Source organism: Prionailurus bengalensis, chromosome A2 (genome assembly GCF_016509475.1).
Source record: "Prionailurus bengalensis isolate Pbe53 chromosome A2, Fcat_Pben_1.1_paternal_pri, whole genome shotgun sequence".
NCBI lineage: Eukaryota > Metazoa > Chordata > Mammalia > Carnivora > Felidae > Prionailurus > Prionailurus bengalensis.
The window spans coordinates 121,464,183-121,488,735 of record NC_057348.1 but is presented as its reverse complement, the minus strand read 5'-3'; the positions used below and the strand labels follow the sequence as shown (position 1 = coordinate 121,488,735).

The 24,553-nt window shown below is 39.5% G+C and overlaps 1 protein-coding gene and 1 long non-coding RNA gene across 4 annotated transcripts in view; one reads left to right on the top strand and one right to left on the bottom strand.

Annotated features, from left to right (window-relative positions):
- GARS1 (glycyl-tRNA synthetase 1) overlaps nt 1-10,109 on the bottom strand; it is a 44,880-nt gene extending 34,771 nt beyond the window's left edge. Inside the window, exon 1 of the mRNA XM_043589191.1 lies at nt 9,378-10,109. Coding sequence (XP_043445126.1) covers nt 9,378-9,929 — 552 coding nt within the window. The 5' untranslated portion in view covers nt 9,930-10,109. The remainder of the gene's footprint in view (nt 1-9,377) is intronic.
- Nucleotides 9,751-24,553, top strand: part of LOC122488066 — a 35,931-nt gene continuing 21,128 nt past the window's right edge. For all 3 annotated transcript variants that reach the window (XR_006298554.1, XR_006298555.1, XR_006298553.1), the window contains exon 1: nt 9,751-9,842. This is a non-coding gene — a long non-coding RNA (uncharacterized LOC122488066). The remainder of the gene's footprint in view (nt 9,843-24,553) is intronic.

Sequence of the window (24,553 nt, the reverse complement as noted above, 5' to 3'; positions counted from 1 at the left end):
AAAAAAGAGAGTCTAACGTTTATCCAGCCAGAATTCTCAAAGAAAGTAAAGAAAATCTGTAAGAGGTTCCATTTGAAAAGATAATGACTATGAATTTTTCTATAATTGCTCAAAGACAGGAATTCTCAGATTTAGGAAGCACAATGAAATTCAAACGACATGGAAAACAAAAATCCACATCTAGACAAGTCTGTAAAATATGGTATTTATGAGGGATTAAAGACGTGGATTTTTCATCCCTGATCAGGTAACTGTGAAACCTTGAACAAGCTGAAACCTCTTTGAGCTCGTTTCCTCAACTATAAAATCAGGATGATAATACCTCACTGAATTGCTATAACGAGTAAACGAAACAATTTAAGTAGAATATTTTCAACAGTACCTAACAAACATCAGGCACACAAAAACTGATAGCTGTTATCATGCTGTAAAACACCCGAACTTGGTTGTGGCTGAGTTATTTTCAAATACTTCAAACACAACTTGTTTATGACTGAATTATTATTGTTCTCTGTCCTAAACTTGTTCCTTCTCCTATGTATTGCTATTTGTTAACAACATCTACCACTTTCCAAACAAGAAACATCAAGTTATCCTTCTTTACCTCCAATATGTGGTCAGTTTCAAATTTCAATCCACACTCCGCCTTTCACACCTCACAAACTAGATTGCTAGAAGAGATGACCAGTTTGGTTCTCATCCAAAGGTGTCTGCACTGAGACACACTCACCCCAAACCACCCTAATTCATGTCATTTCTCTCCCACCTTTGTAAACTTCTCACAAACACATAGCATTCTTAGTTTGGTGACTGTTCCTACCCCCATGCTTTCAACAATGTTCATCCTCTTATCCAAAAGCATCTTCCTTCACTTAATGAAATTCATTTCCCAAATACTCCAGCATTACAATAGTTCCCCCTCTTGACGCTGTTTCAACTACAGGGTGAGTTTTCTATCCCAGCCCTTTGATCCTCAGAGGCTGGAAATGGGATCATGTCTTCCTTACTCCTCTCTGCACTTTCAAACTGATTTCTCTTTCCTCCTTCTAAAACACAAGCTCCTTTGAAGTGCCCATCATTACCCTTTCCTCTTGTTGCTGACATCTTCTAAGCTCCCACTTACTTCCCCTCTTTCAGTGACAGTTTCCCTCTCTGCAATTCACTCTACTTTAGAATGTCCTGGTCAGGAGGTGACAAAGATGTTTATAATTACCTGAACCTAGAACCTAACTCTGCTTACATATAATAAGAAGTATTCTCCCAGTTGTAACATCCACTGAGTTTTCCAGGAATGCCAGGAAAATATAATTTAAAAGAAGACTATATAAACTATACACTGTTTTGTTCACAATTTTACAAAGAGTTATTATTTGAAACAAACAACATGTAACCAATGGCAATGTTGTCGTGGTATCTGAGCAACCAATAGGATACACCTTTATCAATGTGTATCCATTACAATCACACTGTAAATCCATGTACAGGTATAAGCATTCGCTTACTTCTGCATAACTTCCAGTGGATTCATACCCAGGAATTTACACAATGAAATACACGTTATTTTAGGGGCACCTGGGTGGCTCAATCGGTTAAGTATCCGACTCTTGATTTTGGCCCAGGTCATGACACCACGATTCGTGGGACTGAGCTCCAAATAGGGCTCTGCGCTGACAGCACAGAGCCTGCTTGGGATTCTCTCTCCCCCTACCTCTCCGGCCCTCCCCAGGATGCCGCATGCTCTATCAAAATAAACAAACATTTAAAAAAAGAAATACAAATTATTTTATTATAGATTATTTCTTTGTATTACGCTTAAAACATAATGTGTACACATACTTTAATTAGATTTTATAGATATTTTCTATGAATTTCATTATCAGATCGTAATGGGGGATTCCAAAATATCTGGTGTTAAAAGGGACACTGGGTCTGAAAGTTGAGAGCCACTGAATTAGTTATTCCTCTTATTTTATCATATGCAAATGAGTCTGGTGTGATTACACACTAGCAGTCTTTATACTGTTGTACTGGCCTCTCCAGCTAAAGCAACTTCCTCAGTCATCTTCTAACTTTAGCTTCTTCATTTCACTTACAATAACTGAAGTCACCCTATCAATCCAGTGCCTTATTTATTTACACACATTTTATTTGTCCCTGTCAGTATAAAGTAGGCCCTTTTAAGATGGGAATTCTGGCATGTCAATTCTGGCACTCAAATATTTGTTGATTGATATCACAAACTAAACCTAGCACAGTACAAAGCACTTAGTATTCAGTCAATATCTAGTGACTTATTCTTTATTCAGTGGTTCTTTTCCTTTCCTCTACCTACCAAGAGCACCTATCTCATAAATGTTCACTAACAGTGCTTTTTGATGAGGATAAGAACTCTGTGAAAACCTTTGTTTTGAAAAGAGGTTGGCAAATGGTGGTTCTTCATGAATGACTGAATAAGTAAGCAAGTAGTTCTTCTGAATACCTATCCCCTATATGTCAAGTATTAGCACTCCCACATATTTCATACACTTTTTCTTTTGGAGCTTCTCATAGAACACTAGCAAGCAAGGCCACACGTAAAGGTAGAGACAGGAAGAATTTAAAATAAATTCTCTTGAAGCACTTTTTTTTTGGTCTTTTAAGGTCCGGCATAGAATACATACATCAAAGAAAGTGCAGCTATTACAAAGAAGCAGTATGTGAGTGAGGATTCCCCCACTGGGTTAGTCATCTGTAAAATGCAGTGACGAAAGGAAATAATCATGTTTATTCTGAATAATAGAATAATTAAACCGTGATTTATAATGATCCAATCCTGAAAACAAAAGAACTGGAGGTGATCTAAACATGGAATGAAGGTACTTAAGAAGTCCTAACTTCTAACTATTTTTCTTTCTTCTTTGTTCACCAATCAATTATATTTTGGGTTGTGCTTCCGTGCATGTTATATGTGTACTGAATGAAACTGACATGAAATATCATCAACATCTCTAAATTATCCTTGAGAAGCTTAGTTCCTGGGTAAATTCCTACCATTAAGACATATATTAATAACTAAAAGCCTCTGATTATAAAGCAGGGTAGCTATTAGATGAGAAATCATTCCAACGGATCTTCTTAATGGATCCTTCATATATATCATGGTGCATATTCAGTTGGCCAAGAAAACCCAACAAGAAAACATTTCCTGGCCTTGTAAGATGCTGCCTTTACACATACGTGGGTTGAGTTCATCTCAGATTCCCAAGTGTATTATAATCCTTGACAAAACTTCATAAACTTTTCACTTGCCCTTTGGATTAAGCAAGAGCTTTAATGTACACTCACAGTCCAGAAAAATCAAAGCAGAGAAAAATCCAGGGCTCTTAACCCTAAGACTTCTTACTGCTACCAAGATGAGAGTTTCACCTGTATCTTCCCCATCACAGCAAAAGAAAATTTGAAATACTGAAACACAAGTAATGTTATTCACATGTCTATTCCCACCATTAGACATGTAAGAGGTTCAGACAGTAAATCATTATTAAAGACCTCCCAAGTAAGCACTAAAAAGGTTCCTCTATCATCCTATCTCACCAAATTCAGAAGACATCAATCCTCTTGTAAAGGTGCAAAATGTTACCAAACTGGCAACCCCAAGAAAATGTGAGCTCCATGCCAGCAATGGTTTGTTTGGTAACACTAGTGCTCTAACAAGCCACAATCCTTTCAGAACAATACTTAACATTTACCAAGAGTATACTATGCACTGTGGGCAGCATTCTGAGCCCTTTACATTCCCCTAACGCATCAGTTCTACACCTTCTTGGTCTTAGAACCCCTTTCTACTGTTAAAAATTACTGAGGATCCCAGGGTGCCTGGGTGACACAGTCGGTTAAGCAACCACCTCTTGGTTTCAGCTAAAGTCACCATCTCACAGTTCATGAGTTCGAGCCCTACATCGGGTTCTGCACTGATAGTGCAGAGCCTGCTTGTGATTCTCATTCTCTCTCTCTCCCCACCCCCCTCGCAAAATAAATCAATAAACTTAAAAAAAAAAAATACTGAGGATCCCAAACAGCTTTTGTTATTGTGGGTTATTTCTACCTATTTGTGCTATATTAGAAATTAAAATGCATGATGGGCTAAATGGGTGATGGGCATTAAGGAGGGCACTTGTTGGGATGAGCACTGGGTGTTACATGGAAGTGGTGAATCACTAAATTCTACTCCTAAAGCCATTATTACGCTACATGTTAACTAACTTGGATTTAAATAAAATTAAAAAAAAAAAGTCAAAAGCTGAGCGGGGCTCGATTCAAAAAAAAATTAAAATGCAAATTTAAAAATAGTTATTAATTCTTTTAAAGTAAAAATAAAAGCTCAATATGTGCTAACGTGAATAAAGATAACATTTTTGTAAAAATGACTGTATTTGCCAAAACAAAACGAAAAACAGTGACAGTTTTGTAATTTTGCAAATCCCTTAATTTCTAGCTTAATAGAAGACAGTTAGATGTGTGTATCTGCCCATCTTGCAAAATAGCATTTTAATGGTAAAGTATACAAAGAATATCATAAGTTAAGGGAGAATTTTTAAAGTCTTTTCAAATAATTGTGAATATTCTTCTTTAGACTATGCCAAAATTCTGACAAGTTGTAGTTTCTTAAAGGTTAGTAGCAATGTGGAATTGGAAACTATAAGAAGGAACTTTTTATACTCTGTTACATTAAATTCACTGATGTATCTTAGACTCTGAATAAATCTCTTACCAATATTTGATTCCATAACAACATGTATTGGTCATTTGGAAAATGTTAACCCAGTTATGTAGATCTTCTAAATACTGACCTGTTTCTCATACTGTATCAAAACAAGTACATTTGTTAATATCATCACTCATCCCATCAGAAAAGTCTGTCAAGCTTATGCAGCAGGTAAGTTTTCCAAAACTCTAAAATTAACCGAAAACCTGATCTTATTATTGGCTACATATACCATCAGTTGTTTCCTTGAAATGACAGACTCACGTCACTCATTTTCCAGAAAATGAATGCTCAAACTGAATTTTACAAATAGTGTTCTGTGAAAATAAGCAGATAGGTCAGCTTGCAACTCAATCACACGAGTGTTCTTCCTGAGACAATCATCATATTTCAGTATGCTTCATGTGTATTTCCCATTTTGTCATACAGAACATTAAGAAGATGTACGAACAAAGGCCTGGATTTAATAAAATTAATAATTTTTACTGCTCCATCAAGGACACTCTAAAGCAAAACTGACTTTTTTTTTTTTTTTTTAACTGTCAGAGTATGACAGAGAATAGGACTTGGTTTGGTGTCCTCATTTGATTAGCAGTAAGGGCAGGCAGTTATATTCACCACTGCTTTTGCGTTTTCAGTGCAAATAACAACACAGTAAAAAACGAAAATAACATCTCAGTTTTATTATGAAACTGACTTTGACCTTAAGGACCACCAAGGGTTTGCAGACCAGAGAACCACTGCCATAGAGCAATAGTTCCCAAACAAGACACTCCAAGACAGAGGTTTTTCCAACACACAGTAAAAAGGAAAAAAAAAATTAAAAGGGACAATGCATTAATCTTTTTTTCAAACCTAAACCTATTAAATATAAAAAAATAAATATTAATTAATAAATAATAAATATAAAGGCTGCTTAAAAACGGGGATACAGGGGCGCCTGGGTGGCGCAGTCGGTTAAGCGTCCGACTTCAGCCAGGTCACGATCTCGCGGTCTGTGAGTTCGAGCCCCGCGTCGGGCTCTGGGCTGATGGCTCAGAGCCTGGAGCCTGTTTCCGATTCTGTCTCCCTCTCTCTCTGCCCCTCCCCCGTTCATGCTCTGTCTCTCTCTGTCCCAAAAATAAATGTTGAAAAAAAAAAATTTTTTTTAAAAAACAGGGATACAGAGAAAGGGGAGCCCTCTTGCACTGCTGGTGGGAATGCAAACTGGTGCAGCCACTCTAGAGAACAGTATGGAGGTTCCTCAAAAAACTAAAAATAGAACTACCCTACAATCCAGCAATTGCACTATTAGGTATTTACCCAAAGGATACAAAAATACAGATTTGAAGGGGTACATGCACCCCCATGTTTATAGCAGCATTATCAACAATAGCCAAACTATGGAGAGAGCCCAAATGTCCACCAACTGATGAATGGATACAGATGTAGTATATATACACAATGGGATACTACTCAGCCATCAAAAAGAACAAAATCTTGCTATCTGCAACGTGGATGGAACTAGAGTGTATTATGCTAAGCTAAATAAGTCAATCAGAAAAAGACAAATATATGATTTCACTCATGTGGAATTTCAGATATAAAACAGATGAACATACGGGGAGGGGGGTAAAGAATAAAGGAAAACAAACTACAAGAGACTCTTAACAATAAAGAAAACACTGAGGGTTGATGGAGGGACATGGGTGGGAGATGGGCTGGATGGGTGATGGGTGAGGGGTAACTAAGAAAGAGCACCTGTTGTGATGGGGGTGTTGTATGTAAGGGATGAATCACTGAATTCTACTTCTGAAACCAATATTGCACTGTATATTAACTAACTAAAATATTAAAAACAAATAAATAAATTTTTAAAACGGGGTGCCTGACTCTGTTGGTAGATCATATGACTTTTGATCTCCAGGTTGTGAGTTCGAGCCCCACCCTGGGTATAGAGATTACTTAAAAAATAAAGCCTTAAAAAAAAAAAAAAAAAGACTGTTCTTTGAGTTATAATGTGCTTTTCTGTATTAAAATATACTTTCTTTTATAAAATGAAAGGGGAAAGCAGATGGTGGTCTGAGGATTACACAAATTTTTTAATTACTCTTATTTGGCAAAATGAAGGTTGGCCATACTGTGCTTATACTCACCTTTTTTTAAAACTCAATTGCCCTGGGCTGCCTGGCTGGCTCAGCTCAGGGAGCATGTGAATTTGAGCCCAAAATTGGGAGTAGAGATTACTAAAAATAATAATAATAATAAACATTTTAAAAACTTCAACTGCCTTAGGGTGCCCTTGATCAAACAACTAATGCGTTTTCTAGATACTCTGAAGCCCTCCAACAAGTTCCATAACTAATTCTCCAGGAAATGACTAAGAATATGCCATGGGAAAATACATTTCAGTCAATCAACAAATGAAAAAGCAGCAGCATCTACGTAGTCTAGCAGATTAGCAAATTTATATAAAACACATGACGGGCAGCTGGGTGTCTCGGTCAGCTAAGCGTCCGACTTCACCTCAGGTCATGATCTCAAAGACAGGTCATGATCTCACTGTCTGTGAGTTCAAGCCCCGCGGCGGGTTCTGTGCTGATAGCTCAGAGTCTGGAGCCTGCTTTGGATTCTGTGTCTCCTTCTCTCTCTGCCCCTCCCCCACTTGTGCTCTGTCTCTATCAAAAATAAATTTTTTCAAAAATTAAAAAAAAAAAACAAAACACATGCCACTAACAAGACCAGTTGTTAAGTGCCTTAAAAATCCCACTCCAAGAATGTCTTCAACAGCACAAACTTCCCAATGGAAGTATGTCAAATGGATAGATGTGATAGTGTCTCATCTCCTCGTAAGCAAAAAAAAAAAAAAAAAAAAAAAGGCTTTAAGTAAGTGATCTTTAAATTCCCTTCCAGCTGACACTGGAATCTGTGTGATTCAAAGTTCCAGGTAGCTAACTGATACATGTGTGGTCCTAGAGAAATGGAAAAAGAACTCGAACTGACATCAACTAACTTACATCTTCAGAAAAAAATCTTAAAGTCCCAAAAACAAAAACAAAAAGACAAAACAAAACAAAACAAAACCCCAAGCTAACATAAACAATACACTAATAGTAATTGCATCGGAAAGTTGTTCCATGATCAAAGTTGACTTCTGTTACACTAGTCCCATAGTCTTACTACACATGGATAATCTGCACAGCAGTTTCAGGCAAACGTGGCAGAGGGAGGGGTTTGGGGGTGTGTTTTCCCAAATTAGATGTATTCTCCTTCTTCAAGTAAAAGATATGGAAAAAAAATTGTGAGTTACAGGAAAGACAAAGGAACCACACCTAATTTATTTGGGTAGGGTGGGTGGAGGGAGATGGAGAATAAGCATACACAGCCTTCTGACCCCAGGAATAAGAAGAAATTAAGCCTGTAGTGAAATTTCAAAACAAAATACTATTGAATCAGTCACCCTCAAACTAGAGAGAAGCAGACATTACAAAGTGGCAAAATTTGCTGAATTTTTGGCAACTGTGCCCCAATGAATTATTTCCGAGAGACAGAGGGTTCCACCCTCCGTAGCTAAGGGAAGTTATTGCATCAGGCACCCGTGCAGGAGAAACCTATTTGGTATTTACTCCTAGGTCATCAATTCTGGGGTCCTATTCCAAGCTTTTGGCTCTGCCTGACTTGATGTAGGAATCCACTTGAACTAATCTTTTCCTTGTCCTTTCTAAATTCTAATATTCATGCAGTACCCTAGGAAAAGGAGGCCTGTATTAAATTACCAAGCACTCCAGTCCATGAAACTTCCCTCCTTTCCGCAAAATCAAGTTTCAGTGTTCCATACAGAGGATGGCTGACTTCACCCAGGAACCCAACAATATTTACAGTTTCCCAGGTTTACGATCTGAAAGCTCACTCACTCCAAATAGTCTAAAAGACTATTAAGAACCCAGAGAAGATGACAGGAGCGAAGGACGATGAGCTAAGGATGATGAACTCACATCATGATTAGAAAAAGAAGTTCAACACCTCCTCACATCCACGCTTCAACTTATTTCTCAGCCGATCATTCGGCAAAACCAAGCACTAAATGAAGGAAGGTGTCAAGGAGGAAACATTGTTCAAAGCATCCTGAAGATTTACAAAAAAAAAAAAAAAAAAAAAAAAAGAGTCCGGTCTTAAGACAAAACAGACAGCTTCTCGCGGGAAAGAACTGGGAACCTCACCACCCGGGTGGCACAAAGAACACTGCAGAGATTGGAAAATTGAAGTTGAGGTTATTGAGCTAGGCCAGGAGAAGTACCAAAGGTCACAGATCCCAGCCCCAAGGGAGAGAGGAAAGGCGCAGACATTAACAAGGATTGGGAAAGGAGAGCAGATCGCGAGGAGAGGGACTCAGGATGTCGAAGGGGATCCGAGGGAGTCACCCAAGCAGAGGCTAGGACGCGTGTCCACGACACGGAAGGTGGCCGACGCACGCGGGGACTTGAGTCCGAATCGGGGGAGACGAGGAAGATGCCAGGAAACCAAGGGCTTCCAGCGGATGAAGGAGAGGAGCAACTCGCGTGGTGGACGGGTGCCCGAGGAGGACAGAGGATGACGCGGAGCAGACCAGAGGGAGAAGAGCCCGGGGCCGAGGGGAGACGCAGAATGCCGGTACCTGCTGGCGCACTGCGAGCCTGAGAGGGGCGAGCACCTCCTCAGCCCCGGTGCCGTCCATGCTGCTCCGGGAGGCTGCGGCGGGGAATGAGGTCGGGGCGCGGGCGGGCGTGCTGAGGCGTCGGCAGGGCCGGAGCAGAGGCTGGGCCGGGAGCCGGGATGGCAGCGACAGCAGCAGCACGGCGCGAGCGGCTCTAAGCAGCGCTGGGCGCAGAGAGGGCATGAGCCGGCGGGCCTGGGCGGTCCGGGGCGGGCGGCGGCGGAAGCGGCGCGCGCGGCCCGGCCCGGAGCATGATGAAATCGCCGCGTAAACGCCGCGGCGCGCGCGCAGCCGCACATTCTCCAACCCCGCGACGCCGCGCCGGGTGGGTGACCGCCAGCAGATTCGACACAGAACCCGCAATCCTTCGGAGCCTGGAGAGGGCTCGCTCCACCTCCGGCGCCTGGGGGGGCTGCGGGATCTCAGGTAACACCCCGCCAACAGACTTGCACAAAGATGCGTCAGGCCACCCCCCAATAGAGTGGACAGTCCAAGACGCAGACGCAGACGCATCCGAGACCTGCAGACAGAGACGCCCGAGGACCTTCAAAGCATAGGCTTTGGGCACCGCACTGGGGCTCACCCACGGGAATACACAGTTCTGTTTGTGTTCTTGCGCTCCCAGTGCCTTAAAGGTTCACAAAACATCGACTCTAGGACGCAGACTCAATGTTGCTCAGGCTCTCCTGTTCCTCACATGAGGAAACAAAAGGCTTGGTTAATGATTTGCCCGTCTTACCACGCCCTTGCCTTGTCGACCTCAAGAAAATAGCTGCGGAGAGGTGAGGGGCTATTTGGAGAAGGTCAGTTCTGAGCAACCTTTGCAGAGTGAGCAGGGTTTGACCCAGCAGAGATGTGGAAGAGCTAGAAGCAGAGAGAGGAGGAAAGACTAGGAAACAAGGTAATGCAGGGGAGTGGAGCTGAGAATCCCTCTGCATGGCCTTGCAGCAGCCCACCTGCCCTCTTGTGCTTGGGCCCCCGCTGAGGACCTTCTAGAGACGACTCCCTCCCTCCCCTCTGCCCCAAAGGTGGGTGGGCTGGCAAAGCTGGATTCCCTTTCCAGAGAGAATGGATATTAATAATATTGCGTTAAAGAATAAGTGTTGGTTATAGAAAAAGCATTGGGCACACCCACCAGAATGTCCAAATGAAAATTATGGAAAATGCCAACTAAGGCTCTGGGACTGTCCCACACTGCTGAGAGGAGTGTCAACTGGTTCAGCCACGTTAAAGAACTGTCTGGGGTTTCCTGCTAAAGCCAGCCACACACACCTTCCATGTGACCCACAGTTCCACCCCAGGAGTTTAGGAGAGTAGACAGACTCACCAAAATGAAGTTGCCTTTCCCACTACTATGGAAATCCATATTCTCTTCTTCCCGTTCCAATACGTGGTTCTGGAAAAGTACTGACAGTTTAGCATAAGTAGGTCAAGTGCAGAAGAAGCTTCTGCAATATTAAGCAATTTGTGTTTTAAAAACTTTCATTTCAAGATTTGATACTCATTAATTACAGTTGTAGTTGGCTTCCCTTTGATAGGTAATTTTGGATTTAGCTTAATATTTGTAATGAAAAACAATTCTAATTTTTACATATATTTTTATTTGAATTTTTATGAAAAATTCAAATTCTGTATACTTTGGAAATAATTTTATATATATATATATACCTTTAATTCTTTAGATGAATAATGTATCATTGATTTTCATGTGAGGACAATCTCTGCTTTAGTCTCCAAATCCGTTTTTTCCCCGCTCTGGTTCATCCTCCCCACTGCTGCCTCAGTAATTATCCCTAAAAGGCAAAGCTGTGCATCTTCAATAGGTCCACATGGCCCTTAGTAGAATTTCCTAAGGGTTTCCCTTAAAAAACTATATCTACAAGACAATAATAATAGATTATATTCATTGAAGGCTTACTGCATACCAGTTAGCATTTTAAGTATCTCCTGCATTTTATTCACAGCCCAGTGAGATGGACTCCATAATAATTCCCATTTTATGGGTTCAGGGTTCAGGACACTAAGATATAAACAACTTGTCTCTGGTCACACAACTACTGAGTGGAGGGCCAGAATGTGAGTTAGGAGGAGAGGCAGTTTTACCACATAACTTAATGAAGCTCGGTTTGTCCCTTTTTTTCCTTTGCTCCTTTGTATTGTTTCTTAAATTCCAAATACAGGTGAGATTAATGGTATTTGTCTTTCTCTGATTGACTTATTTTACTTAGCATTGTATTCTCTAGTTCCATCCATGTTGCTGCAAATGGCAAGATTTCATTCTTTTTTGTGGCTAAATAACGTTCCATTGTATATATATATATATCACCTCTTCCTTATCCATTCATCTATTGATGGACACTTGGGCTGCTTCCATGATTTAGCTTTTGTCAATAATGCAATAAACACAGGGGTGCACGTACGCCTTTGAATTAGTGTTTTTGTGTTTTTTGGGTAAATACCCAATAGCGTGATTACTGAATCATAGGGTAGTTCTGTTTTTAACTTTTTGAGGAATTTCTATACCCTGTTTCACAGTGGTTGCACCAATTTGCATCCCCACCAACAGTGCAAGATGGTTTCTTTTTCTTTTTGCCAACACCTGTAGTTTCTTGTGTTTTTTTATTTTAGCCATCCTGGCTGGTACGAGGTGATATCTCATTATGGTTTTGATTTGCATTTCCCTGATGATGAGTGATGATGTTGAGCATCTTTTCATGTGTCTGTTGGCCATCTGTATGTGTTCTTTGAAGAAATGTCTGTCTTCTGCTCATTTCTTAAATTGGATTATTTGGGCTTTAGGTACTAAGTTGTATCAATTCTTTATATATTTTGGATACTAACCTTTTATTGGATATGTCATTTGCAAATATCTTTTCCCATTCAGTAGGTTGCCTTTTAGTTTTGATGATTGTTTCCTTCACTGTGCAGAAACTTTTTATTTTGATGTAGTCCCAATAGTTTATTTCTTGCATTTATTTCCCTTGCCTGAGGAGATACATCTACAAAGAGGTTGCTACGGCCGATGCCAATGAGCAATATGCCAATGAGCAATAAGAGATTACTGCCTGTGCTCTCTTCTAGGATTTTTATGGTTTCAGGTCTCACATTGAAATCTAATTTGAGTTTATTTTTGTGTATTGTGGAAGAAAGTGGTCCAGTTTCATTCTTTTGCATGTAGCTGTCCAGTTTTCCTAATACCATTTGTTGAAAAGACTATCTTTTTCCCATTGTATGTTCATTTCTACTTTGTCAAAGATTAATTGACCAATACAATTGTGGGTTTATGTCTGGGTTTTCTATTCTACTCCATTGGTTTATATGTTTATTTTTATGCCAGTACCATACTGTTTTGATTACCACCACTTTGTAATATAACTTGAAGTCCAAAATTATGATGCCTCCAGCTTTGCTTTGCTTTTTCAAGATTGTTTTGGCTATTTGGGTTTGGTTTCTTTTTGTTGTTGTTTTGGTTTTTGGGTTTTGGGTTTTGGGGTTTTTTTGGGGTTTTTTGTTTGTTTGATTTTTGGTTCCATACAAATTTTAGGATTGTTTATTCTAGTTATGTGAAAAACGCTGTTGGTATTTGAAAGGCATTGCATTAAATGTGTATATTGCTCTGGACATTGTGGACATTTTCACAGTATTTGTTCTTCCAACCCATTAGCATGGACTATCTTTCCACTTTGCATTGTCTTGAATTTCTTTTATCAATCAGTGTTTTATAGTTTTCAGTGTACAGTTCTTTCACCTCTTTGGTTAAGTTTACTCCTAGATATTTTGTTGGTTTTGGTGAAGTTGTAAATGAGATTGTTGTCTTGATTTCACTTTCTGCTGTTTCATTATTAGTGTATAGGAACGCAACAGATATCTGTACCTTGATTTTATATTCTGCAACTTTACTGAATTAATTTATCAGTTTTAGTAGTTTTTCTGTAGAGTCTTTAGGTTTCCTATATACAGTATCATCTCATCTGCAACTGGGAATTTTACTTCTTCCTTACTAATTTGGATGCCTTTTATTTATGTTGTCTTATTGCTGTGGCTAGGACTTCCAATACCATGTTAAATCAAAGTGGTAAGAGTGGACATCGTTGTCTTGTTCCTGACCTGACCTTAAGGGAAAAGCTCTTAGTTTTTCACTATTAAATATGATGTTCGCTGTTCACTGTTAAATATGATGTTCACTATTAAGTATGATGTTCGGTTTTTCATGTAAGAATTTATTATGTTGAGATATGTTCCCTCCAGACCTAATTTGCAAAGGATTTTTATCACAAATGGATGTTGTACTTTGTCAAATGCTCTCTCTGCATCCATTGAAATGATTATATCGTTTTTATTCTTTCTTTATTGATGTAATGCGTCGCGTTGTTTTGCAAATATTAAACCACGCTTGCATCCCGGGAATAAATCCCACTTGATTATGAGGTATGATTTTTTAATGTATTGTTAGATTTAGTTTGCTAATATCTTGTTGAGGATTTTTGCATCCATATTCATGAGAGATATTGGCCTCTAGTTCTCTTTTTTGTGGTGTCTTTATCTAGTTTGGGCATAAAGGTGATACTGGCCTCATAGAATTAATTTGTATTGCTTGGAATAGTTTGAGAAGAATAGGTATTAACTCTTCTTTAAATGTTTGGTAGAATTCACCTGTGAAACCATCTGGTCTTGGACTTTTGTTTATTGGGAGTTTTTTTTATTACTGATTCAATTTCATTGCTGGTAATTGGTCTATTCAAATTTTCTATTAATTCCTGCTTTCGTTTTGGTTGGTTATTTGTATCTAGGAATTTATCCATTTCTTCTAGGTTATCCAATTTTTTGGCATGTAGGTTTTCATAATACTCTGTTACAACTGTCTGTAACTGTATTTTTGTGGTATCAGTTGTTATTTCTCTTTCATTAGTGATTTTGTTTATTTGGGTCTGCTCTTTTTTTTTTTTCTTATGAGTCTTGGTAGAGATTTATGAATTTTGTTGATCTTTTCAAAGAACCAGCCCCTTGTCTCATTGATCTGTTCTATTATTTTTTTTTTAATTTTTTTTTTCAACATTTATTTATTTTTGGGACAGAGAGAGACAGAGCATGAACGGGGGAGGGGCAGAGAGAGAGGGAGACACAGAATCGGAAACAGGCTCCAGGCTCTGAGCCATCAGCCCAGAGCCTGACGCGGGGCTCGAACTCACGGACCGCGAGATCGTGACCTGGCTGAAGTCGGACGCTTAACCGACTGGGCCACCCAGGCGCCCTGTTTTATTATTTTTTAAGTTTCTTTGTCACTTATTTTTGTTCTGATCTTTATTATTTCCTTCTTTTTGTTGGGTTTGGGTTTCGTTCTTCTTTTTCTAGCTCCTTTTGGGTGTAAAATTAGGTTGTTTATTTGAGATTTTTCTTGCTTCTCGAGGCAGGTCTATATTGCTATAAACTTCCCTGTTAGAACCTTTGCTTTATCCCAAAGATTTTGGACCACTGTGTTTTCATTTCATCTGTTTCCATGTAATTTTGATAACCTCCTTGATTTCCCGGTTGACCCATTCATTGTTTAGTAGCATGTTATTTAACCTCCATGTATTTCTGCTCTTTCCAGATTTTTTCTTGTGTTGATTTCTAGTTTGATAGCACTGTGATCAGAAAAGATGTGTGGTAGACTTCAATTTTTTTTTAAATTTGTTGAGAACTTTTTTTGTGGCCTCATATGTGATCTATTCTGGAGAATGTTCCATGTGCATTTAAAAAGAATGTGTATTCTACTGTTTTAGTATAGAATGTTCTGAACATGTCTGTTAAATCCATCTAGTCCAGTGTGTCATTCAAAGCCACTGTTTCCTTGATTTTCTGTTTGGATGACCTGTCCCTTGAGGTAAGTGGGGTGTTAATGTTCCCTATTGTTGTATTACTGTCGATTATTTCCTTATGTTTGTTTTTAAATGTTTTATGTATTTAGGTGCTTCCATCTTGGGTGCATAAATATTTACTGTTGTTATATCCTCTTGTATAGTCCCCTTTATTACTATATAGTGTCCTTCTTTGTCTCTTGTTACAGTCTTTGTTATAGTCTTTGTTTTACAGTCTATTTTGTCTGGGCACCTGGGTGGCTCAGTCAGTTAAGCACCCGACTTTTGACTTCAGCTCAGGTCATGATCTCACAATTTGTGGGTTTGAGGCCCATGTCAGGCTCTGTGCTAACAGCATGGAGTCTGTTTGGGATTCTCTCTACCCCTCCCTCTCTCTCTTTCCCTCTCTCTCTCAAAATAAATAAATAAACTTTAAAAAAAAGGTAAAGTCTACTTTGTCTGATATAAGTATTGCTACCCTGGCTTTCTTTTGACATCCATTTTTATGATGTTTGTCCATCCCCTCACTTTCAATCTGCAGGTGTCTTGTCTGAAATGAGTCTCTTATAGGTAACACATGGATGGGTCTTGATTTTTTATCTACTCTGTCACCCTATGTCTTTTGATTGGAATGTGTAGTCCATTTACATACAAAGTAATTGTCAACAGATATGTATTTATTGCCAAATTATAATTTTGTTGTTGCTATAGATTTTCTCTGATTCTTTCTTCTCTTGCTCTACTTCATGGTTTGTTGGCTTTCTTTAGTGATATATTTGGATTTCTTTCTCCTTAGTCTTTATATATCTATTACTAGTTTTTGATTTGCAGTTACCATTAGGTTTGTATATAACATCTGCTTATAGCAATCGATATTAAGTGGATGGTTGCTTAAGTTTAAACCCATTCTTTACTCCTCTCCTCCCTATGTTTTAGGTATAAGATGTCATATTTTACATCCTTTTATTTTATGATTCCCTTGACTGATTTTTACAAAAATATTTATTTTTATTGCTTTTGTGTTTCTTACTTTTCATACTCTCACGTATGCTCTTTCCTTTCCACTCAAAGAATCCCCTTTAATATTTCTTGTAGGGCTGGTTTAATGGTCATGAACTCTTTTAGTTTTTGTTTGTCTGAGAAACTCTTTATCTCTCCTTCTATTCTGGATGATAGCCTTGCTGGATAGAGTATTCTTGACTGGACATCTTTCCCTTTAAGCACTTTGAATATATCATGCCACTCCCTTCTGACCTACAGAGTTTCTGCTAAAAAATCCACTGATAGCCTTATGGGGTTTTCCTTATAAGTAATTGCCTTTTCTCTTGCTGCTTTTAATTTTTTTTCTTTATTACTACTTTTTGCCATTTTTACTATATGTCTTGGTGTGGACCTCCTTGGGTTGAATTTTGGGAGGATCTCTGTGTCTCCTGGATCTGGATATCTATTTCCTTCCCCAGATTAGGAACGTTTTAAGATATTATTTCTTCAAATACATTTTCTGCCCCTTTTCTCTCTTGTCTTCTTCTGAGATCCCTGTAATGTAAATGTTATTAGTCTTGATGGAATCACCAAGTTCCCTAAGACTATTCCCAATTTGCATGATTTTCTTTCCTTTGCTCAGCTTGGTTACTTTCCATTACTCTGTCTTCCAGTTCATTAATTCGTTCCTCTGTTTCATCTAGCCTGCTATTTATTCCATCAAGTGTCTTTTTAATTTCACTTATTGTGTTCTTGATCTCTGGTTGGTTCTTGTTTTATCTCTGTGTTAAGGGTCTCTCTGATGTCTCTCACTTTTTTCTCAAGTCCAGTGATTATCTTTATTATGATCATTGCTTTAAAATCTCTATCAGTCAGGGGCGCCTGGGTGGCTCAGTCGGTTGAGCGTCCGACTTTAGCTCGGGTCATGATCTCACAGTCTGTGAGTTCGAGCCCCGCATCGGGCTCTGCACTGACAGCTCAGAGCCCGGGGACCTGTTTCAGATTCTGTGTCTCCCTCTCTCTCTGACCCTCCCCCATTCATGCTCTGTCTCTCTCTGTCTCAAAAATAAATAAACGTTAAAAAAAATGTTTAAATCTCTATCAGTCATATTACTTATATCCATTTAGCTTTGGTCTCTTGCGGTGGTTTGGTCCTGTTCTTTCATGTGTGAAATATTTCTCTGTCTCCTCATTTTGTCTGACCTTCTGTGTCTGTTTCTGTGTGTTAGGAAATTCAGCTACTTCTCTTGCTCTTAACAATACAGCCTTATGAAGAAGAAGTCCTGTAGCACCCTGAAGTGCAGTGTTCCCTTTTCCCCAGGGCCTGGTGCTTCAGAGAGTGTCTCCTATAAGTGTTGCATGTGCTCTGCTGTTGAGTCTTCGTTTTCCTTCAGTCCGGTTGTTTGTAGAGGCTCTCTTTACCTATTGTGGGCTGTGTTTGATCCCCAGCAGGGGTGGGGTACATTTTAACAAGGTGTGCAGTGGTCAGCTTCTGAAATGAGACCTGCCCCAATGGTGCTGGAACTGAGGTCCTGTAAAATGCACAAGTCCAAGAAATGTGGTGCTGGCAGGATTTGCACATGTCTTCTTGCGGGGGCACGGGGAGGGTCCCCCAGCACCAGCACTAAGTTGAGCATGACTGGAAAGGCTGGATCTGCAAAGTAGGGAGCAGGGCTTGGTGCAAGCAAGTTAGGTAATGAGTTTTACTGAAGTGCTGCTTCCTACAGGTAGCCATTGTTTATGCTGGGGCTGAGGGAGGGAAATGGTGCCTGCCAGCTCCTTTGTTCCTAGAGGGGTCTCCCCATGATCCCAGTCTCTCCCTGTCACTCTGAGATAAGCAAGTCACTCTCCCTCTCTTCTGCCCTTGGCATTTTTCAAACCTCTCGGTTCTATGCCATATCTGCTTAGGCTGTTTGTCATGTTATCTAAGGACAAGGACTCCACTTCCTAACCCAGACTCTCCCAGAACTGAGCCCACAGATTTTTAATATTTCAGGCTTTAAATCCTGCTCCTCATAAGAACTCATGAAATTGGCCCCTTTGGCTTTCAAAGGGAAGTATTATGGGGATTCATCCTCCCCATTTGTGGGCTTTCTGGTGTGGCAGTCTGTTTTCTGCCCTTTTCCATGCCACCGGTTCCCTCCCCACCACAGATGGCCATGGTCTATTTTGTTCCCAGACTGCATCTCCAGCCTTCCTACCTTCTTCGATGTGGCCTCTTCTCAGTCTTTAATGGTGGAATTTGTTCTGCCAGTTTTCACATTATTTTCTGGGTTATTTACGGTGCTGTGAGTGTTACCTAGTTAGATCCCTGGGACAAGGCAAGCTTAGGGTCCTCCTACTCCACCATCTTTCCAAGCACCAATTGTTAAAAGAAAAAAAGCTCACAAAATTTATTACACCACTGATCAGATATGGTGTCTTTGTCAAAAATAAATTGGCTATATAAGTATGAGTCTATTTCTGTGATTCCTATTCTGTTCTAGTGTTCCATCTGTCTATCAACCTTTATGCCAATATCACACTTTCTTGATTACTGTTGCTTTCTAGTAAGTCTTGGAGTCAAATAGTGTACATTTTCCACCTTTCCTTCCTTTTCAAAATATTTTTTGACTATTCCACATCCTTTCCATTTCCATATAAATTTTAGAACTGACTTGTCAATTAAAAAAAAATAAATACTTGCTGGGATTGTGAATCCATAGGTCAATTTCGGGAGAATTGACAGCTTAGCAATACAGGCTTTGGGTGTCTTTTGTTAAATTTATTTTTAAGTGTTTTACTAGGTCACGCTGAGCATGATTTTGTTTTCCAATGATTTGTCGCTAATGTATAAAAACGTAATGGATTTTATATAGTGATCTTTCATTTACTAATTTCAGTAATGGGGTTTTTTGTTTTTTAGGGTTTTTTATAGGTTTCTTGGGATTTTCTACATTAATAATGATGTCATTTATATATAGAATCAGTTTTACTTCTTTCTGATCTTTATGCTTTTTTTTTTTTTTAATACTTGCCTGGTTGTATATCTAGGTCATCTTGTACAGTATTGAAAAGAAGTGGTGAGGATGAACATATTGCCTTGTTAGGGGAACATCCTTCCTTGTATCTGGGGAAGGAAACAGATATCCAGATCTAGGAGACAGAGAGATCTTCCCAAAATTCAACCCAAGGAGGTCCACACCAAGACACATAGTAAAATGGCAAAAACTAGTGATAAAGAAAAAAATTTTTAAGTAGCAAGAGAAAAGGCAGTTATTTATAAGGAAAACCCCATAGGCTATCAGTGGATTTTTTAGCAGAAATTCTGCAGGCCAGAAGAGAGTGGCATGATATATTCAAAGTGCTTAAAGGGAAAAATGTGCCTCTGATCTTAGAGGCAAAATGTTCATTGTTTCTTTGAGTATCATGTTAGATGTAGAATTTTTAGTAGATGCCTTTATCATTTTAATGAAGTTCATGCCTATTCCTACTTTGCTTAAGATTTTGTCATGGATAGGTGCTGAATTCTGTAAAATGCTCTTTATGCTTCTACTGAGAGGATGTTTCTCCTTGATTCTCTTAATATAACTAAACTACATTGTTGAATTTTTCAAATGTTCTATCAACTTTGCATTGCTGGAAGGAACCCCACTTGGTTTTATCCTGCTTACATTTTTTGGATTTTATATGTTGATAAGGATGTTTGCCTCTATGTTCATGAGCAATTTTAGCCTATAATTTTCTTTTCTTACAATATTTTTGTGAAGTCTTTCTATCAAGGTTATGCTGGCTTTATAAAATGAGTTGGGAAGAGTTTCTCCTCTTTCCTAAAATACCCATTTTTGTAGGATTGGTATTATTTCTCCCATAACTGTTTGGTAGAGTTTACCAGTGAATTTGTGAATAGGTCCTTCGATAGAAATGAAAGTTATCCGTATCTTCTATTTCCTCTTTTGTCTTTTTTTGGTAAATTTTGTTTTTCAGGAAATCTGTCTGTTTCATACAAGTTGTCAGGTTTATTGGCATAAAGTTGCTCATAACATTCCAATATTATCCTTTAAATTCATGTAAGGTCTAGAGTAAAACCCCATCCCCTATTTCATTCCTGATATAAGTAATTAGGGTTTTTTTTCTTCTTCTATTTTTTTTCTCGATCAGTCTTGCTAAATGTTTACCAATTAATCAATTTTTCAAACATCTAACCTTTGGGTTTGTTAACATTCTTTATTGTTTTGTACATGTCCTATTCCATTGATTTCTACTTTATAATTGTTTTCTTTTACTTAATTTGTGTTTAAATTGCTCTTCTTTTTCTAGCTCCTCAAGGTAGCAGCTTAATTTATTGTAAGCCTTTTTTCTTTTCTTAAATAAACATTTAAAATTACAGATTTGCCTCTAAGTACTGCTTTAGTTGAATCTCAAAGTTTTTGATACATTGCGTTTTCATTTTCATTTAGCTTAAAATGCTTTCTAATTTCCCTTATGATGTCTTCTTTGACCCATTAGTTATCAAGAAGAGTGTTGTTTAACTTCCAAATATTTGAGGCTTTTAAATATATACTATAATTTTTATTGTTGTTTTCTACTTTAATTCCCACATGGTGTGAGAAAAACATTTGAAATTTATCAACATCAGTACATTTTGTGACCCAGCATATGGCAATACCATGGTGAATGCTTCATGTACACTTTTAAAAAAAAGGTGCATTTTGCAGTTGTTGTGAGTAGTGTTTTATAAAGGTCAGTTAGACAGGGTGGTTGATAGTGTTCAGATCTTCTGTGTCATTACTACTTTTTGTTGTTGTTGTTGTTGTTGTTCTATCAATAACTGAGAGAGGATATTAAAATTTCTAACTGGGGTGACTGGGTGGCTCAGTTGGTTAAGCATCTGACTCTTGATATCGGTTCAGGTTGTGATCTCGTGGTCATGGAATCAAGCACCACATTGGGCTCTGCACTGAGCGTGAAGCCTGCTTGGAATGTTCTCTCTCCTTCTTGCTCTGCTTCTCCCCCACTCACTCACATTCTCTCTCTCTCTCTCTCAAAATAAATAAATAAATTTTTGAAAAAGCCTCTAACTATGTGGGGTGCCTGGGTGGCTCAGTCAGTTGAGTATCTGACTTCGGCTCAGGTCATGATCTCATGGTTTGTGCGTTGAAGCTGCTCACCGGGCTCTGTGCTGACAGCTCAGAGCCTGGAGCCTGCTTCAGATTCCGTCTCCCTCTCTCTCTCTCTGCCCCTCCCTTGCTCGCACTCTGTCTCTCTGATCTCTCAAAGAATTAATAAACATTAAAAATTTTTTTTTTAAATCTCTGTGATTGTGAATTTGTCTATTTCTCCCTTCATTCTCTCATGTTGGCTTCATGCATTTTGACTTTATTAGGCACAGACACATTTATAATTGTTACATCTTTTTGCTGAATGACGCTTTTGTTATTATGCAATATTCATCTTCATCTTAAATCTTCTTAGTCTCATATTAATATAGCCACTCAAGCTTTTTTATGATCAGTGCCAACAGCCAATGAGAAGCTGAGTCCTCCTGCCATAAGCCCCGTGAGTGCATCATCTAGGAGTCATGCCTTCCAGCCGCAGTCCACCCTCAGATGACTACAGGCCTAGTCAAAACTTCTTGCATCTAACTTGATGGAAGGTCCCAATCCAGATCCACCTCCTGGGCTGCTCCCAGATTTCTGAACTACAGAAGCAATGAGATAATAAATTTTTGTGGCCTTTTAAGCTCCTAGGTTTGAGGGTAATTTGGTACACAGTGATGGATTCTTCCCTGAACTGGCTGTACAATCCCTTTTCTTGAGATGCAAGTGACCAAACTATTGGCCCTCAAGAGACCTTTGTGATTGTCACTGCAGTGAGAAAAAGGTCCTCCCTGGATCTCCTTACTACAGAAACGCCGGGTACCTGTCATATTCAATAAACCTTTAGCCCTTTACTTAAGAAGCAGAAAATTCCAAGGCTTGATTTTGAGCTTTTCCCCTTGGGTGCAGGCAGCTACAGCAGAGGCTAAAGCAGAGAGGTGCCCTGAAGAAGCTTGTGAATACAGGGTGCGTGAACCTGGCCTGTGGTCCGGATGATCTGGCTTCCCTAATTTTCTCTCACTGACTTTCCTTTCTGGCCCCTGAACCATTAACAACATTTTGCCTCAATTTCCAGCCTCCCTTAGCAAATATTTGTTTCAGACTCCATCCTCCAAAAACAACAAGGTAAGGTCCCTTGAAACCTTAACGATAATATCAGTGGCTGAGGCAGGGTAATTTAATGTAAGATTAATTTCTGTTTTGATTTTACTGGTGTAGAAGCATCAAGAAGAAAGAGAACTGCTTCTCTTCCCTTCCCTCCTTGATTCCCACAGCATAGGTAACAAAAGATTTTATCGTCTAAAACTGTTAAGAATCAGGGGGAGATCCCTACTCAGGGGCTTGTAAAGTGAGAAGCACAAGTGGCTAGAGTAGCAAGATATTCTCTAAGATGAGGAATAGAGGTCTGTGGATCCAGAAGAAATGGAGACCAGGGGGTACCTGGGTGGCTCAGTCGGTTGAGCATCTGACTTCGGCTCAGGTCATGATCTCACAGTTCGTGAGTTCGAGCCCCGCGTCGGACTCTGTGCTGACAGCTCAGAGCCTGGAGCCTGTTTCTGATTCTGTGTCTCTGTCTCTGTCTGCCCCTCCCCAGCTTGTGCTCTGTTTCTCTGTCTCTCAAAAATGAACAAATGTTAAAAAAAAATTAAAAAAAAAAAGAAAGGAAGGAAGGAAGGAAGGAAGGAAGGAAGGAAGGAAGAAAGAAAGAAAGAAAGAAAGAAAGAAAGAAAGAAAGAAAGAAAGAAAGAAAGAAAGAAAGAAAGAAAGAAATGGAGACCAGCAACTGTCCCCAAACACCATCTGGTCACAGTGCCAGGGTCTCTTTGAGAGGTGGTTAATGCAGCACCCTAGGGAGGCTGGATCCAAGTTCTAGGACTCCTAGCCTTTGAAAGGATTCCTGTGTTCCAGCTTGGCACACAGGTGACCAAACCTTTGGCCTTCAAGACCCCTTTTAGGATTTGGGAATGTCACAGTGGTGAGATAGTGTCCTCTCTGGAACTTCTTTGCTGCCTAAGGGCCCTGGCACCTGTCACACAGCCATCCAGTAAGCATTTACCAAGCACATACCATGTGTCAAGCATTGTTCTAGGGACTGGTGGGGAAGGGCCAGAGAGAAATGGAGAGAGAAAATCCCAAGCAGCTCTGCACTGTCAGTGCAGAGCCTGACTCAGGGCTCTAACTCATGAACAATGAGATCATTACCTGAGCCAAAATCAAGTCAGATGCTTAACCAACTGAGCCACCCATGTGCCCCAGGAGCTTATATTATTTGGGACCATGTGTGCAACATAAAAATAAGCTGGTTAATAAATAGCTTCAGATAACAATAAAAACTCTAAAATTAACAAAGCAGGAAATTTTGATAGAATGTGCTTATGGGATGAGGGTCATCTTTAGACAGGTGGTCAGGCCTCTCCAAGGAGGCAACATTTGATCTAGGATATAGAGATGACAAGGAATCAGCCAAGAGAAGTTCTGAGTAATAGCATATGCAAAGGCTCTGAGGTAGCAACCTACTTGGCCTTTGTAAAGAATAGTAAGAAAATCCACGTGTCTAGAATGTTGTAAATGAAAAGGAGAGGGATATGAAATAAGATCACAGAGGTCAGCAAAGTCCAGGTCATATAGATCTTGTAGGCCATGATAAAAAAAAAATGTTGTTTATTTTCATCTGCAATGGGGAGTTGCTGAAGCATTTTAAGCAGGGGAGTAAATGGTCTGACGTCTGTTTTAAGATGATCATTCTGGCTGTGTTTGGAGGATGGGCTGGAATGAAACAAGAATGGGTATGGGGAAAACAGTTAAGAGGTTTTTGTAACTGCCAGTTAGATTTCCTGGATCAGAGGAGTAACAGTAGAGATGCTGAGATGGACTGGTTTAGGAAAATACTTTGAAAGTAAAGCAAATCAGACATGCCGGTGGATTGGTCCTGTAAAAGGAAGAAGGAGAGTCAGGAAGAGAAAAGCATAAAGATGGACTTGTGGATATCGTTAGCCTGAGCAAATCAGTAGATCGTGGTGTCACTTCCTGGAATGGAGAAAACTGGGGAGAGGCAGGATCCCTGCATCAGAGCAAAGGGACCCTTAAACAGGATATAGATTAGACTCAAGGAAGAATATGATGATGGAGGGCAGGAGAAGAAGGTGGATAAAGCAGAGGCAGATGCTGCATGCACTTAAGGGACTTCCCTTCTGTCAGGGTTTGGTTTTCTGTGAAGGGGGGACAGCCATTTGTTGAATGC